This window comes from Sphaeramia orbicularis, chromosome 21 (genome assembly GCF_902148855.1).
Source record: "Sphaeramia orbicularis chromosome 21, fSphaOr1.1, whole genome shotgun sequence".
In the NCBI taxonomy this organism is placed as follows: Eukaryota; Metazoa; Chordata; class Actinopteri; order Kurtiformes; family Apogonidae; genus Sphaeramia; species Sphaeramia orbicularis.
The window spans coordinates 31,208,822-31,224,615 of NC_043977.1; the positions used below are offsets into that span (position 1 = coordinate 31,208,822).

The 15,794-nt window shown below is 37.0% G+C and overlaps 2 protein-coding genes across 2 annotated transcripts in view; both read right to left on the reverse strand.

Moving 5' to 3' along the window:
* Positions 1–1,508: 1,508 nt before the first annotated feature.
* Positions 1,509–7,595, reverse strand: tmem30c (transmembrane protein 30C). The gene is made up of 7 exons (XM_030124658.1): positions 6,976–7,595; positions 6,595–6,711; positions 6,245–6,352; positions 5,935–6,025; positions 3,882–4,028; positions 2,219–2,431; positions 1,509–2,033 (listed from the first exon to the last, which is right to left on the reverse strand). Exons 1-7 carry the CDS (start codon positions 7,171–7,173, stop codon positions 1,846–1,848), a joined length of 1,062 nt encoding a protein of 353 aa, XP_029980518.1. The 5' UTR covers positions 7,174–7,595; the 3' UTR covers positions 1,509–1,845.
* A 117-nt stretch (positions 7,596–7,712) lies between these two features.
* The window catches only part of cmss1 (cms1 ribosomal small subunit homolog), a 37,422-nt gene continuing 29,340 nt past the window's right edge, over positions 7,713–15,794 (reverse strand). Inside the window, exons 2-10 of the mRNA XM_030124660.1 lie at positions 11,868–12,004; positions 11,459–11,530; positions 11,203–11,338; positions 11,047–11,106; positions 10,203–10,305; positions 9,645–9,705; positions 9,456–9,543; positions 8,175–8,263; positions 7,713–8,026 (exon numbers count right to left, since the gene is read on the reverse strand). Coding sequence (XP_029980520.1) covers positions 7,943–8,026; positions 8,175–8,263; positions 9,456–9,543; positions 9,645–9,705; positions 10,203–10,305; positions 11,047–11,106; positions 11,203–11,338; positions 11,459–11,530; positions 11,868–12,004 — 830 coding nt within the window. The 3' untranslated portion in view covers positions 7,713–7,942. The remainder of the gene's footprint in view (positions 8,027–8,174; positions 8,264–9,455; positions 9,544–9,644; positions 9,706–10,202; positions 10,306–11,046; positions 11,107–11,202; positions 11,339–11,458; positions 11,531–11,867; positions 12,005–15,794) is intronic.

Consider the following 15,794-nt stretch of genomic DNA (forward strand, 5'->3'; position numbering starts at 1 on the left):
TTGAAAATGGATGAGAACACCACGAGTTCATTTGCCCCCTACATCACAGGACCTGCAATGTGACTATTGTGCACACGTACATCACAATGATAATGCTCAAACAAAATATTGTGCAGCTCTAGTTCTTTTGGTAGCGTGTTTTTCCAAAACTGGTCAGATTACAGCTACAAGAATTACAGACACATTAACAGTCTTGTTTTCAAAGTTACAGCTGTGGGAAAAAGTTTTCAGACACCTAAAAATTGGACACAATCTCAAATATTATGACATATTTGTTGTGTTTCTAAATGTGTGGCTGCATGAGATACAAACAAATGCAAAGTTGTTTTTTTTTTGTATAAAAAACCAAAACAAAAAAGCCATTGTTGACAATTTCAAGGTGCATTATTCTGCTTAAGCATCTAGTTGTGACCTCAACAGAACACGTGTAGATGGGAGCATGTGGGTTTGGAGAGTGGAACAATATATTACAAATGCATGATTATTTATTTTTTAACGCCTGTGGCCATATGGCAATTAACTTGTGTACTGCCCAATTGGACCTGTTTTTTTTTTTTTTTACTTGTGTTGGGAAGGGGAGTGGCTCCATTGTGTGTTGCCCTGTTTTATGTAATTTTATTGGGGTGGCATATGGGGGTGCTGTTTATGAGTATGTGTTTCTGTGTATGTGCTTATGTGTTTCTGACCCCTGCTGCACACCGAATTTCCTTTTCTAAGGATAAATAAAGTTGAAAGTTAAGTTAAGTAAAGCATGGGGTGTCCAAAAACATTTTCCCACCACTACCCTGTCACTTTTAAGCAGTCATTGAAAATGAGTGAAATACATCCTAAACACCAGGATCACTGGGTTCATGTTACTATAATAATTGAATGCATGTGTAAAATGACAAACACCAGAATGTAAAGTAAAGCTGTGACATACTTTACACATACTTTATTTAGATCAGGGGTGTCAAACTCATTTTCTTTCAGGGGTCACATACAGACCAATTTGATCTGAAGTGGGCTGAACCAGTAAAATAATAGTATAATAAACTATAAATAATGATGACTCCATATTTTTCTACTTTATTTTAGTGTGGAAAAAATAACTGAATTCTGGAAATATTTACATATTCAAACTAACCTGGGAAAACTGAAAAAGGGCAATTTTAACAATATTATGCCTCAACTACTTATTTATACATGTGCATTATGGATCAGATCTACAAAGGTAAAAAAAAAACAACAAAAAACATTTAATAATGGGCATTATTTTGGTAAAATTGCATTAATTTTCTTTAGACATTTCAGGTTTTTCATATGTGTTCAGGTGATACACATTTGTTAAAGCACAGTTCGCAAATGTAAATATTTTCATACTTAAATGTTATTTTTTGCACTAAAACAAAGAGAAAAATTTGGAGTTGTCATTACAAATAGCCATAATCTAATGTTATTTTTTCACATTAAACTAAGAAGATAATTTGGACCCATTATTTCTTGGTTATTATGATATTATTTTACTTGAACTAAAATGAGTTCAACATCCTTGACTGTTCATATCTTCAGTGTCATTTCTGTACTTTGCAAATTCATCTCGTGGACTAGACTGGACCCTTTGGTGAGCTGGTTTTGCCCCGCGGTCCACATGTTTGCCACTCCTGATTTAGATGATTTCAAGAGCAATTTTCCGCATGGAAAACTGTAAAACAGTGCCTACTATAATGGTATTGTACAAAATTTAAAACAACTATATTTAAATAATGCTCCTTTAATATCAGCAGTACTTGTGATTTTCTTCAGCCCAGTGTTTCGCTGCTCATTATTTTTTCATTCTCACCTCATTGTTGAGCATCTCTTCATTCATTCTTCCATGTTTTTTCCATTCTTCCCAAACTTCCACCAAACCACAGTGAGTACGATCGCTACAAGTAGGATGAGGCTGCTGGTTACTAGGTACGCTATAGGCAGGAAATGGTTCTGCCCTCCAAACCAGGTCAGCGTGGTCAGCACTACTTCCTTTCTGCCCCTGAAATACTGCACAGGGAAGTCTGGAGAAGCACAGGTCAAGGCTGAAAATAGGGGTTGACAGAGAATGGTCTTTAAATAGTGCCGGTTCTTGTGGTGATGTTTAGTCGATAAGACAAAGAAAACAATCACACACAATAGGACACAAGTGTTGTCTACTTAACGGCGCGCTTCCATGGAAAAAACATTAGTGACAGTGGAAGGATACTGTAGGAGATCTCGATGCTGTAATTCCCCGCCGGCAGCCCCGTAGTGAAGGGCTCCTTGGCTCGGTTCAGGACACCGTACAGCTTCTTGAAGTTGGGGAAGGCCGCCTCCCTCATCCAAATGATTAAATCATCGTTAATGAAGCCGTTGTTGGTGGGGTCGAGGGGGTCCAGCTCATACACAGGCTTCTGCCAATACAGGGGCTTCGCTGTTCCTGTGGAATGATCACACGTCAGAAAGGATGAGGGATTTCTGCTGGAAAGAAACTGGAAAGGTGAAATACTGACCGATCCAGGATTATTATGGGTAAAGAACTGAATTTTGTTACGGGAAATAAACTACGATGAACAATGTAATATGAGCCAAAGAATTAAACAGCCTTATTTTGGTTCATTGTAAAAATCAAATCAAATCGAATGGTTTTGGACAAAACAGAACCTTTAATGAACGATGGGTTTATAAATCATGTATTCTGTCACTGGGTGCTTCTATGAAACTGGGTTCATTTTGCTACCCGACACTTTGCCAGTTTTTTTAGTCCCAATAATAAAAGAGAAATGTAGACATATTTCCCCCCAGGATGTACCTAATGATGACCTCAGATAAATGCAAAAAAAACATATACCGTAATTTCCGGTCTATAAGCCGCTACTTTTTTCCACACACTGTGAACTCTAAAATGATGTGGCTAATTTATGTTTTCTGGGCTAACGATCGATCCGGCTGACGAAGAAGGAAATAGAGCTGCTGCACGTAAGCTTGGCAAAAATGAAGCGATGGTGAGACGTTGGAGACGGGGTGAGTGCGGCTTATAGTTAGGTGCGGCTTATAGTCCGGAAAGTATGGTACTCTTGCTCTGAGCCATCCCAAAATTAACGAATTTTTAATAAAATATTGGGGCCAAAAATAGGACCAAAAATGGGACATGAAAAGCTACCTAGGTATCAGTGCATTTGATCTGGAAAACACGGCTGTAAATGGTCTTATATACTGCTATAAATAAAGACACTGTGTTAAATTTGACAATCCTAGTGGTTTTTCATGAATCAGCAGTCTCATTCCAGGTTTTGTATGTAACCCATCGTGTCCACTCACGTTACATGCAGAACCTGCCCATTTAAACATGCATAAATCGTGAGTGATTTTGCAACAACGGTCATTTTTGTCAAACTCTCTCCCTTGTTTAATTAGTTTGATTCCCAAAATGTACCTGTGAGAGACTAAAGAAATATTCAAAAAATAGTAGCGTGTGATTTTCATGTCCTTTTTACTATTACATACGGATTTTTGTATAAAAATATTAGAAAAATGTATTTTATCTGAAAAATAGTTTCTCTTTTATCTCAATAAATATTTATTTTTAAAATAGACCCAAAGTGCTTCCAAACTTGCTTCATAACATTAGTCTACATCTGGTTTAAATTTTTAGCCCCTCTGTCCTTTTTTTACGGACCAGGTTCATAGGAGTACCCACTTCACAGCTTCTAAAAGTCCAAATGTTTCTTGTAATGTATGTTGGAACGACACTGAAACTTAAACTTACTCCTACACTGGAAAACAAAAACCAAATCAAAATAAAAAAAAATGAAACACAAAAATTAAATGCCCATAAATATCAATGAAGATTTCAAAACTTTAATAAGCGATTCAAAAGATAAATTTACCTTTAAAAACTTCAGGCAGTGTCAAGTTTTCTGTCTTCGGGTTCCGGAACTTGATGTTTTTGTCCGTGTACCATGTGATGCCCTGCCGCAGAAGAGGAACCTTTTCCGGTCTACCACCTGGCATATGGTAGGTCAGAACAAAGGAGTCTGGGAAGAAAAATCAGTTTGTCAACAGGAAAGGTGATGATGAATGTAAAAATTGATTTCACTGGTTAAAAATGTTGCTATTGGGAGAAAAATATCTGATTTTACCTAAACTTTTACCCAAATCAGGTACGGTAATTCCAAATCTGAAATCAGAATTCTCCAATACGTCAGGATTTTGTCAATAAACAGCCATTAGCAGCAGATCATGCTAATGTTTTAGTGGTATAAATTCTATGTGATCAAAACTCAGATGGATTTTAATTTAAAAAAGGTGACATTTCCTGAAATTTGGGACCACAGACTGGAGAACTAGAATTAATAGCTAGGGATTCATTTGTGCATGTGCTGCTAAAGTGACAAATTAGGACACGATAAAAGCATATTAAGCAGGGTTCCAACAGGTTTCTACAAGTTCAATTTAAGACTTTTTAGGACTACTTAGAATACAACTTAATGCCCATTTCACAGCCATACTGTCACAAATTCATGACTCCTAAAATTTAGGAAAATGTATTTATTCACTCCAACGCCTTGATTCCCACCGTTCCGAGTCATTCTTCACTGGGGGCTACAAAGTTAGCGATAATTCCTAATTTCAATATAAGCTGTCGGGTTGGAACGGGTGAAAATGAGTCAACTAATGTTACTGTCTTTGCAGCTTGGACATTTAACAGACACATTTAAACACAACACAGCAATCAAGTTTATGACCACTAAGATTTTTTTATGGTATTAAATGCAGATTTGTAAATTCGAGACTTTTTAAGACGCTGCGGGAACCCTGATTAATGGATGGGTTGCAGAATGTCTCAAAATGAATTTCCTCCACTAACATCTTCATTTTTTCCACTCAGTTTGTGTGATGCAAGTAATGAAAACTGGTTAGAATTTCATTAAAGGGGCCATATTTTGCTAAACTCACTTGTATTAGTCTTTGGTATATTCATTTGTGTATTTGGACTCTAATAGTTAAAAAAGTTTGAATTTGAACCCTTCAGGTGCTGCAACGCTATCTTTATATTCATTTTGGCAAAAACTGTGTGGATTTCAACAACCTGTTTTAATACCTGCTTAGTTTGTTACATCGATAACTAGTTATATCACCACATTTGCACATATAAGGTCAAGACTTCTACCGGACATTTCCACCATAATTGTTTGTCAGCAGCAGTGGTTGTAGTCCATACTGAAAATATGTCCAAATTTCAAGCAGATTATCTAAAATGTTCAGTTGTTGGTTGAACGGGACAGAGCAGCACAGCCAACAACCTGGAGGGGGTGTGGCCTGAAGTGGCTCATTTGCATTTAAAGGGCCAGCGCTCAAAACGACCTTTCTGGCGTCATTACTCAGAAATAGGCTTGAAGATGGACCTGTGGAGTTGAATTAATGAAGAATTCAGACCCATGCAGAGCATTTACAGTTTACGTAGACCAGAAGGAAATGTTTTAAAATGCATAATTCCATTTAAAAAAAGCAAAATATCACTCCTTTAAGATATTTCTGAAAAGGAAACCAGGTCGGTTCAACCCACACATGATGGTGATTACCGTTGGTCTTACAGTGGGAAACTGTCACAACCCACAAGCACAAGACACAGTTTAGACCCAAGTTGATGGGTTTGGCCATTTAGGTTTATTCGTTATTGGTTTTGATGTTCATATCTGTAAGTAAATTTGACCACTTTAGTACATATTATCCTCACACAGGAAATACATGATAAGATGTGTCAACGCAAGATTGGAAATTTTGAGCTTTTATACATGACTGTAAAGCTCAAAATCTACAAATTCTTCTTTCAGATTTGGACTGGGCATGCCTGATTTAGTAAACATCAGATGTTTTTCCTCCCATAGCAGACACAGTTCTGTTTTTCTTGTTCAGTGTTTTTGCTTTTTGGGTTATTACCATTGAACATGCTGTTGGCTACAGCGCCACAGGGAGCAATGGGTTGTCCGTTTTGGTCTGTTGTGAATGGGAAGCAATATGTACTGGGGGTCTAGTGATGGAACAAGGTTAGTGGATACACACAGAGATATTACAGGATTATTTAACAACGTATAGTAAGCACTGAGGTAAACTAGTGCTGCAGAACTGGTTCACTTCAGACAGAACAACCATAAGGATAAAGGGGATTTTTTTCCCCATTTAATGTTAATAAATGTCACATTATCCCAGTGTTATTCTGTTGAAATCATACAAAATACCATAGATGTACCTGTAAGTTTTTCTTTCTGCCAACCATCTGTGCATCATCCCTGGAGTCCATGTATCTGCGGAGGTTCTGATGGAAGTTTCGGAGTCCATAGTAGAAAAAAACATCACCCTGAGACGACAGCAGGACACACATTATCATCAGCTCTAATATGAGGAAAATTCCTCTGATTCAAGGTTAAGAGCTTTCAGCTGTACTCCATCCATAGGACTTGATGATACAGACCACGGCAAGCTGTTGAAAGCTGCAAATTTCTGCTATATTTCAACATATTGTGAGGTTTATACAATAGCACATTGCATTGTTATGGTGTTTAATTAACTGGGTTGCTAGTGAAAACTTGAGGTCATTACCTTGAATTTCTTGCCAATGGAAAACACCACTGTACAGCTGCAAGGCTGTGCTGCATTGCTCACATTTTTACGCTTTTCAAAGCATCTATCACATGTCCCGGCCTCTGTGTAGTCCAGCTGAGAAGACAGGGTTGTGTTAAAAAAAAAAAAACAAATAAGAAAAAGAACTGAACAAATGAACAGATAATTGCTGCTGTATAGTCAGTTCAAAACATGATGATCTTAGACCTTTCTTCTTTGTCACTCCTTGTTTTATTGCACTCAGGGACATAAGGGTTTCATTATCTGCCTCTCTATCTCACACCTTTTGTATATGGTGCTTTATGGGACAATGATATGTATTCAGAAACAGACGCAGTTCTCAGAAACAAACACACTTACCTTCATTTCCTTTGTGCTCTGTACTGTAAGCAGCAACCACACTCCCAGAAACATGCATATCAAAGCCATGAAGTAGAAGAAGGGCAACACAGTGTTAGCCGTTAGCATTGGAGACCAGGCAGGCAGCCTCTGCTGTTTAAAGGCAGAGTTATCCGGCCTCCGAGCCAGAGGCCCAGTCTTGGTCTTCACTTTACCCATGAACAGGTCCTTTCAGTGGGCGACAAGAGAACGTAGAGATCCAAAACAAAAAGAGAGAAAAAAAAAGGTACAAGGCAGCGCTCGTCTATCTTGTCTTCCTGTTCTCGCTTTAGCAATATCTCTGTGCACACACACAACTGCCTGCCAAGAGATTTTCCCAGCAGGCCTTGCAGGGTGGAGAGACAGTTGGGGCCTGTTACTTATTAACCACAATCCTTACCCAACTACCGCTTTGAGTGTTCCTATATGATTTTGTTCTTTACCATTTCCTTCTGAAAAACCAAACAGCAGTTTCTGTCTGGTTAAAACAGAGATGCTTAAAAAAAAACAAAAATAAAACGCACACAGAACAGTATTTTATGTGAATTCTAGTATGTAGTTAAGGCTAATGTGTGGGTTGCAGGTCTTCTTCGTGCTGTTTTAAAGTGCTTTATCAAAGGATGTTTTGATAAGTGCAACTTCCTGATGGGCAAGTAAACGGATGATCTCACACACTCAGCAGGAGAGACTTCCCAATGTCAGAGTAAACAGAAGGATGCTGGTTTCTTTCAGAGTCCGTTTATTCAATCCATCACACTGGGACATCGTGTCAGACTACAAGAGCGAACAAACAACATCACACATTTGACTTTGTCTCTGAAAACAGTAAAAGAACAACAACAGGTTTCACACTGACACAAAGGGAAAACAAACAGGATGGTGAGGCCTGTGAGTATGTAAGAGGAACATCGGCATCAAGCTGTAGCACAGTTAAGTTGACAAAGTGGGGTTAAAATAGTCCAATCTTGACTTTGTCTTCTTTACAACCATTTAGGATAACACCCTCCAGCAGCTTCATAATATCCACTTTTATCTGTAAGAACAGACCCAGAAAAAAAAAACAAAAAACAAAAAAAAAACATTCAATGTCATGAAATGTGGAAAATACCAAACTGAAAGCAAACATGGTTTTCCAAAAGTCAGAGCCACTTTCTAACCCAGTGTAAGGGACAGTAACTCACCTCTGGAATGTCCACCATCCGTCTGAGCTTCTGATCCCTCCAGTTCCAGTCCAGAATCAGGTAACGCAAGGCTCGCAAGCTTAGACCCTCTAAGGACACACACAAAAAAAAAAAAAGCAAATAGTATTAAAGGCTGCTATGACCATTTTAAACAGAGACATCTTAAAATAGTCACACAGTCTATGACTTTTATTGCTTCTTTGATGATGTTAATGATACTTTTACAGGGTTCATACACATTTTTCAAGGTCAAAGTCAAGCACTTTTAAGGGTCATTTTCAAATTTTTCCAGCACAGCACCTTATTGCTGGGGTAAAATACATATCCACAGGAATACACGTACTCATGATTATTTTTTCCCTTTTTATGACAATGATGTATATTGTATTATATTATAAACACCTTACATTGTTTCATAATAGCAAAAACTTTCGAAATTAAAGGAGAACGCAAAGTTTTATGCAAAAAAAGGGAAGCCACTTGGCATTCTCTTCAGGCACACTCACACAGAGACAAAGATTAAGATAAAAATGTACCTGGAGTCGACCTGAGAGCACCCGATAATTTTCTTTTTTGACATAAAGTTTTATTTTTCAAAATCACCACTCTGCATTTAGCTTTGGCTTGCCATCTAACCTGGTAGAGATACTATTAAAAATAAATAAATCATATCACAGAGTCATAATTGCTAGCACTTTCAAGCACTTAAACTGAAATTCAAACACTTTTCAGACCTTGAAAACATAACATTGAAATTCAAGCATTTTCAAGGATTTCAAGCACCTGTACAAACCCTGCTTTTAGGATATACTATGCACTTTATTAGTTTATATTGTTTATTGTGTATTTATGTATACGCCAAAGAAAAAACACTACTACATAAAAATGTAATAGACCATAAAGTTTTCTATATAAAGCTCCAAAAGTTTTAAAGGCACAAGGGAGCCTGTTATGTCAACACCTACCCAGGCTTGATACAGGTAATTAAAAATAAGACTAAAATTAGAAGTGAAAACTTATTAACTGGTTTGGTGAAATCACCATTGTTTTTGTATCTTGATTTGTCCTGGAAATGTGGATTTATGGATTGTTTACTGACTTTTTCAAGATTTTTGATATGATGCTTTTTCAGTCCAAGAATATGTTTGATACTGTCTTTGATCATTAAAAAAACTAAATGTTCTACGGTGTATTTATCTACATTTTAAAGTGTTTTTTCCCCTTGCAATTTCCATAGCTAGGGTTAGGTTCACTTCTCATTCACCAAACTCTGACACCTACCTTTCTCAATGAGAGCTGAGATCCTGCCGGGTGTCCCCACTCCGATGTGTGTGATGCCTTTCTGCAGCATCTTCACCTGTTCCTCCACCTGTGCAGACAAAACAGACACAAAAACAACTTTTCCCCTTGTTCTTTTAAAGCTACTCCTCTGAAATCCACCACAAATAAACACTACAACGACTCCACTACCTTGATATGTTTTGCAAAAAGTTTAACTGCTTTGGCTTCACCCTTGAATGTTGTCATCTGCCTGTGTGGAAAGAAATAATTAAACATTAATCACTCATGTTGATATAAATGAAACACTGCAAAAATCAAAATCTTACCAAGTGTATTTTTCTCATTTCTAGTCAAAATATCTCATTACACTTAAAATAAGACATAATCACTTCAAGAGTAACTTTTCAGTGAGATATAAGGACTTATTTTTAGACAATAGATCTTGAAAATCTTATTTCAAGAAATCCTACCAAGATAATTTTCACTTGTTCCATTGGCAGATTTTTCAGATCTTGAATTAAGCAAAAAAAAAAAATCTTGAATTAAGCAAAAAAATCTGCCAGTGGAACAAGTGAAAATTATCTTGGTAAGTCTTCATATCTCACTGAAAAGTTACTCTTTAGATGATTATATCTTATTTTAAGTGTGATGAGATATTTTGACAAGAAATGAGAAAAATACACTTGGTAAGATTTAGATTTTTGCAGTGAATGTTATCATGTAGGAAATTAAACAAACATCACTTACTTAAGGAGCTCAATAGCTCTGAGAGCGGAGCTGCACACGATCAGCAGAACCACAGAGCTTTTCTCGTCATGATGCTTTTGAATTTTTGCCCATTTGGGACAAACTAAGAAAACAAAAGAAATATACCATATGCAATATCAAAGAAGAAATTGAAAGAATTGTAAAAAGAGAAGTCCCTTAAAATGTTTTGTTCTGTTTACTTGGAGTCATACCGATCAATGATTTTAATGCAGAGCAGAGATATATTTACATATTTTACTATTGATTGCTGAAAAAATAGTAACAGTAAATTGGAAGAGTGTCAAATCACCAACGGTAATAGAATGGAAACAAAGACTGAAACAAGTGTACACTATGGAAAGAATGACTGCATCATTACAAATGAAAATGGATCTTTTTAAGCAGAGATGGCACATGGTTGAAGACTATTTGTATAATTAAACTTTTTGGGTTGTTAACAAGAATTGCTCTTATAAGCCCTGACATGAGGTGTTTTGTATTTATATACGAGTGTGCAAATGTATACAAATATATGAATGTTTTGATATTTGGCAATGTATCTATAGATGTAGTGTAGTGTCTGCAACAATAATACTACTATGTGGTGTAATTTTTTATTTATTTTATTTTTTTTTATATTATTATTATTATTATTATTATTATTATTATTTTTTTTATGTGTGTCTTATCCCAGATGTTTTGTTCTGGCTTGTGCAAAAATCTAAATAAAAAGTTCAAATAAAAAAAAAAAAAAAAAAAAAAAAGAAATATGCCATTTTTTTTCTTCATAAATAAATGTAAAAACTGTCGCGAAGCTTTAGTTAAAACAGTGGAATGTACTCACTCTGTTTCAGATATGAGGAAAGGCTGTGAGTCAGGTCATTACTGGACAGGAAGCAGGAATCTGGAAGAGGCCGGAGGTCAGACGGTGACCTTGGTGAATCAACAGATCAGATATCGACTGAACTTCCATGTTGAAAGGGGACTCGCCCCGACTCACCCTCTAGTTTCAGCTCTTCCTGCTCAATCACTGAGCGCTTGTCTGTGAAGTACTGTGTGACCAGATTCTGCAGGTCTGCTGGACAGCCCGCTTTGGGCTCAGAGGTGGACAGCACATCTGTAATTGTTTTCTTCTTCTGTAAAACACATATTTATTTAGCCTCCACAAAGCCCGGGCGCTGTCTGCATACGACTGTGAATCAATCTGTTATGCCTTTTTCCAACAGCAGGTGTCACTGCAGCGCTCTTACACTTACCTTTCTCTTCTTTTTGGGTTTGTCTGACTTCTCATTGTCAGTCTCTTTCTTTTCAGGAGTTATATTTGTCTTCTGTTGAAAAAAATACACACAGTCAATTCAGGTGAAATACCAGTGAATTTGTTTTACAATGTGAACACAGTGAATAATGTTTAGTTTAACCAAAGTCAGCAAACAATGAAAAACACCCACTGCAATCCGCTTGAAAAGAATTTTTTTTTCAAACAGGCAGAAAACAATCTGAAACATTACAAGCAATTATAAATTATATAAAACCGACAACGGTGATATTTCCTCTTAAAAAAACATCAAACCCCTTAATTGTTCATGTATCCACTTGTGAAACATGAAGTATTGTAGGTAGATGTTTGCTTTGTGGTGAAACGATTCTACAAGATTGATGACATACCTGTACATTTGTTTTCTTCTTCTTTGCTTTTACTTCTTTTTCTGTCAATCTCTTCCTCTTCTCTGCTTTTATGGGTGCGTTTGGCTTTTCTTTTTGCTCTTTGACTTGCTCTTTTTCTTCCTCTGCCCCAGAGGCTTCTGAAAAAGACAGAAATTTACCGTTTACAACTGTGTACACACCGGTTGCAAGATGAATAAACGGTTAGGAAGAGGACTAGAAAAAAAACCACATTTCAGGGGGACTTCATCTTGAAATTTCTACAGCAGATAACAGAGAAGCGAATGTTCACTGCTGATTTGATTAGGTCTGACACTATAATATAACATCCTACCTCAGTGCATTAACAGTACAGATAAATAAATAAATACTTCTGCGGTGCATTACAAGTAGATGGATGACTATTCACTGGCCTCATGATTTGATTATGATCTTCACACTTCTCTGCATCAAGAAATTTCCACACCTCTAAGCCATCTGAGAAATGGATGAACTCTTCATGGACAACAGTGCTTTCACAGCCAAAATGTATTTTCACAGTTCTTCCTAGTCATTGTAATGCCCAGAGGCCACTCCTCACGTGTTCTCCACTACACATTATAGTCACTCTGAAAAATGCACAAATGTTAGACAGCAACAATACAGCGATCAAACCGAGCAGCTGTTTATTTTTAACCTCCCTGTTGCTACTGCGTCTTCCAGAAAACTCATCTTATGCTTTAAGGTCATACTTAGAAAACTATGAATATTGTATATTGATGCTTCTTCAAAATGCTCGAGCTCTGCCGGAGTGAATGCAGCAGTAAGTCTGTGGGATTCATTACAGTGTCCTTCACAAACAGGCACTTTGGAAAAATAAACAAACCCTGCGTTTTCTCCCCATGGACAACAAATATCAAAGAGCAGAAACGCCACATGGTCTCTTTGTCTTATTCAGTGGACAAGGCTGGAATCTGTAACTCAGAAGGGGCTTTAGTGCTCCATTTAGTTGAAGAGGAAAAATGAGAAATGTTTTCACCTATTTTGAGCTGCAGGTATAAACAAGCTGCATTTATAGCCAACTCTTCAGTGAACCCCGCCAAAAACAACATTAAATTATTAAAAACTAATGCAAACAATGCAGTGTCTGCAATGTGGCTGACCTGATTTATTGTTTGAGCCAGAACAGAAGAGTCTAGCAGCAGTTAATACCCCAAGGTTCTCAGTCTTGAACAAGTGGCGCTAGGCACAACAAACCCCGCCCCTTGCACGTATTGTAGCTTATTTTGGTACTGATCCAGCTGATGTCATCATGTCTATGTGTGTGGTGATGTCAGCATATTTGAAATTGAAACAAAATTGATGTTTTTATACACATTTGAAATTTCACCCGATATAAGTAAAAGGGAGGGAAAAAACGATTTAAAAAAATTCATAAAAAATCTGAACTTTGACCTACTTTCCCCAAAATGTAATGACATCTATTCTGGGTCACTAGCAATCTATAAACCCAATTTGGTATGAATACAACCTATAGTTTTGCTGCAACAGACATTTGAAATTTTGCTCATTATAAGTGAATGGGGAAAAAAAAAAAGATTTTAAAAACTCATAAAAAATCTGAACTTTGACCTACTGTTCCCAAAATGTAATCAGATCTATTCTGGGTCACTGGAAATCTATAAACCCAATTTGGTATGAATTCAGCTAATAGTTTTGCTACTAAAGTGTTAACAAACAAAGAAACAAACAAATCGAACCCAAAACAATACCCCTTGCCCCCTCTTTTTTTTTTTTTTGGGGGGGGGGGGGGGGGTGTAATTATCCTTTTAAGTTTAGAAACGGCTGCACGTTTTGAAATCTATGACTGAAAAAGATTTAAGATTTACTTTAAGCCACATTGTAGGAAAATCTGGCTCAGACTTCCACCCATTCTGCATCTGTAAACTACAATTACCAGCTCGCTGTTTTACGCCTAAGACCCCAGACTCATACTACAAAATGACTGGCCAAGAAAATTAGTCACACACTGGATTTAATCAAGAAAAAAGGTAAATACATCAATATATTTCAGCTGATAACAAGTTAGTCGTTTAAACCTAAATAATGCAGTGAGTAAGTAGTTGTTTCTTAAGCATCAGTTTGATAGATAACATAAAGATCAGACTGAGTTTTAATGGAAAAAAAAAGTCATGTGGTCTGATGAGACCAGACTGACCCTGTTCCAGAGTGAATGGTGCATCAGGGTGAGAAGAGAGGCAGATGAAGGGATTACCCATCATGCCTAGTGTCTATAGTACAAGCCTGTGGGAGTAGTGTTATGATCTGGGGTTGATTCAGTCAGGTCTAGGTTCAGCAACGCTATGTGTCCAAAACAATGAGGTCAGCTGACCCTGAATATACTGAATGAGCAGGTCTGAACATCAGTGGGCTTGTCTTCTCTGATGACACACATATTCAGAGATGACAGCAGCAAGATTCATCAGGCTCAGATAGTTAAAGATTCAGGGGAGCGTGAGAACTTTACACAAAGATCTGACTCTCCATTATCGTCAACACAAAATCTTCATGAAAAATTAATGGAACTCAGAATGTTAATGACTGTTGTGACATTTATTGTGACACTGCAGAAGAATCGTTTATGCAGTGATAAATACATTGTCAAATCACAGCTAAAAGTGATTAAACAAACAATGGTGTGACTTTTTCTTGGCCAGGCTGTGTACACTGTGTGTATGTATGACTTTGAAAGAATGAAATAAAAGGTTTGAATTCAAGAAAAAAGGATAAAACTTGTGCATGTCTGAAAATTGAACACTATGTCAAGTAATAAATACCTATATTAATCTGAAAGACCTTACTCAATAAATGTGGAAAAACCAACCATTAAAAATTGAAATTCAATTTTTTTCTTTTACTTGTGAGCTATTATTATTCCTCAAGGCTAGTTATTGCAGGTTAGACACCTAATATTAACTACTGGCATCAACATGTGCACACTCAACTAACATACTAACTGGTCTGTTTCTGTTTGAATGTGAAATTTGATAAAATTACACAAAACGTGAATTAGACAGCTGTTTCGTGGATAAAAGGACATATAATGGGACTACTGGACTATAGTGGTGTAGAGAAACAAAAGCATCAGCATCTGCCCCGTTCATGGAGATCCGTGCCCAGCGTGAACCTCCTCCTGAAATCTCGCTCCATCATGTCAAGTAGTGATGCAAAGTCAGAAATGCCCATTTCTTCTAAACTGCCCCTCTTCAAATCCATTTATTTTATTGTGTTTCTCTGCAGAATTTATTTAGTTATACTACATAAATGTCCTTGCTTGTACTGTATCCAATGGTGCAATAAATCAGCCATTAAGGAATATGACATGCTTTTTTCATAAAGTATATAAACAATATTTAGCTTTTATTCTTATAGACCCAATTGAAAGAGAAATTCAGGTTCTCTGGAAAATCACCACTTATCAGTTAATCGTTAATCCATCAACAAGATCAACCAACTAATGATTAATGAATTAATCTATAATTTGCATCCCTAGCCTTGACTGAACAGTATTGGCACCTTTACCTTAAAGCAGATTACCACAGCCTCCTCTCCTCATGGTTTCTCCTCCACTACTCCTCCCTGGGGGCAATATCTCATGGTTCACCATAAAAGGACAAGACAATTCGAAGCATAAATGGATAAAGCATATTTTTCATTTTGATGGCATGCCCTCTGACCTTTATCATTTTATTGCCACACCCCTTATACATATATTGCCCCTCTTTTCGTCACCCTTACTCCTTCACTTCCCTCTCTTCATTACAGACATCTGTCTTAGCTGAAAGCCCAACCCCAATATTGATGTGCCAAGCCAACCATTTCCCTTTCACTCCCTCTCTCTACTCACTACTGATCCCTTTGTCACTCTGGACTGTTGGATGGAAAAGTGAG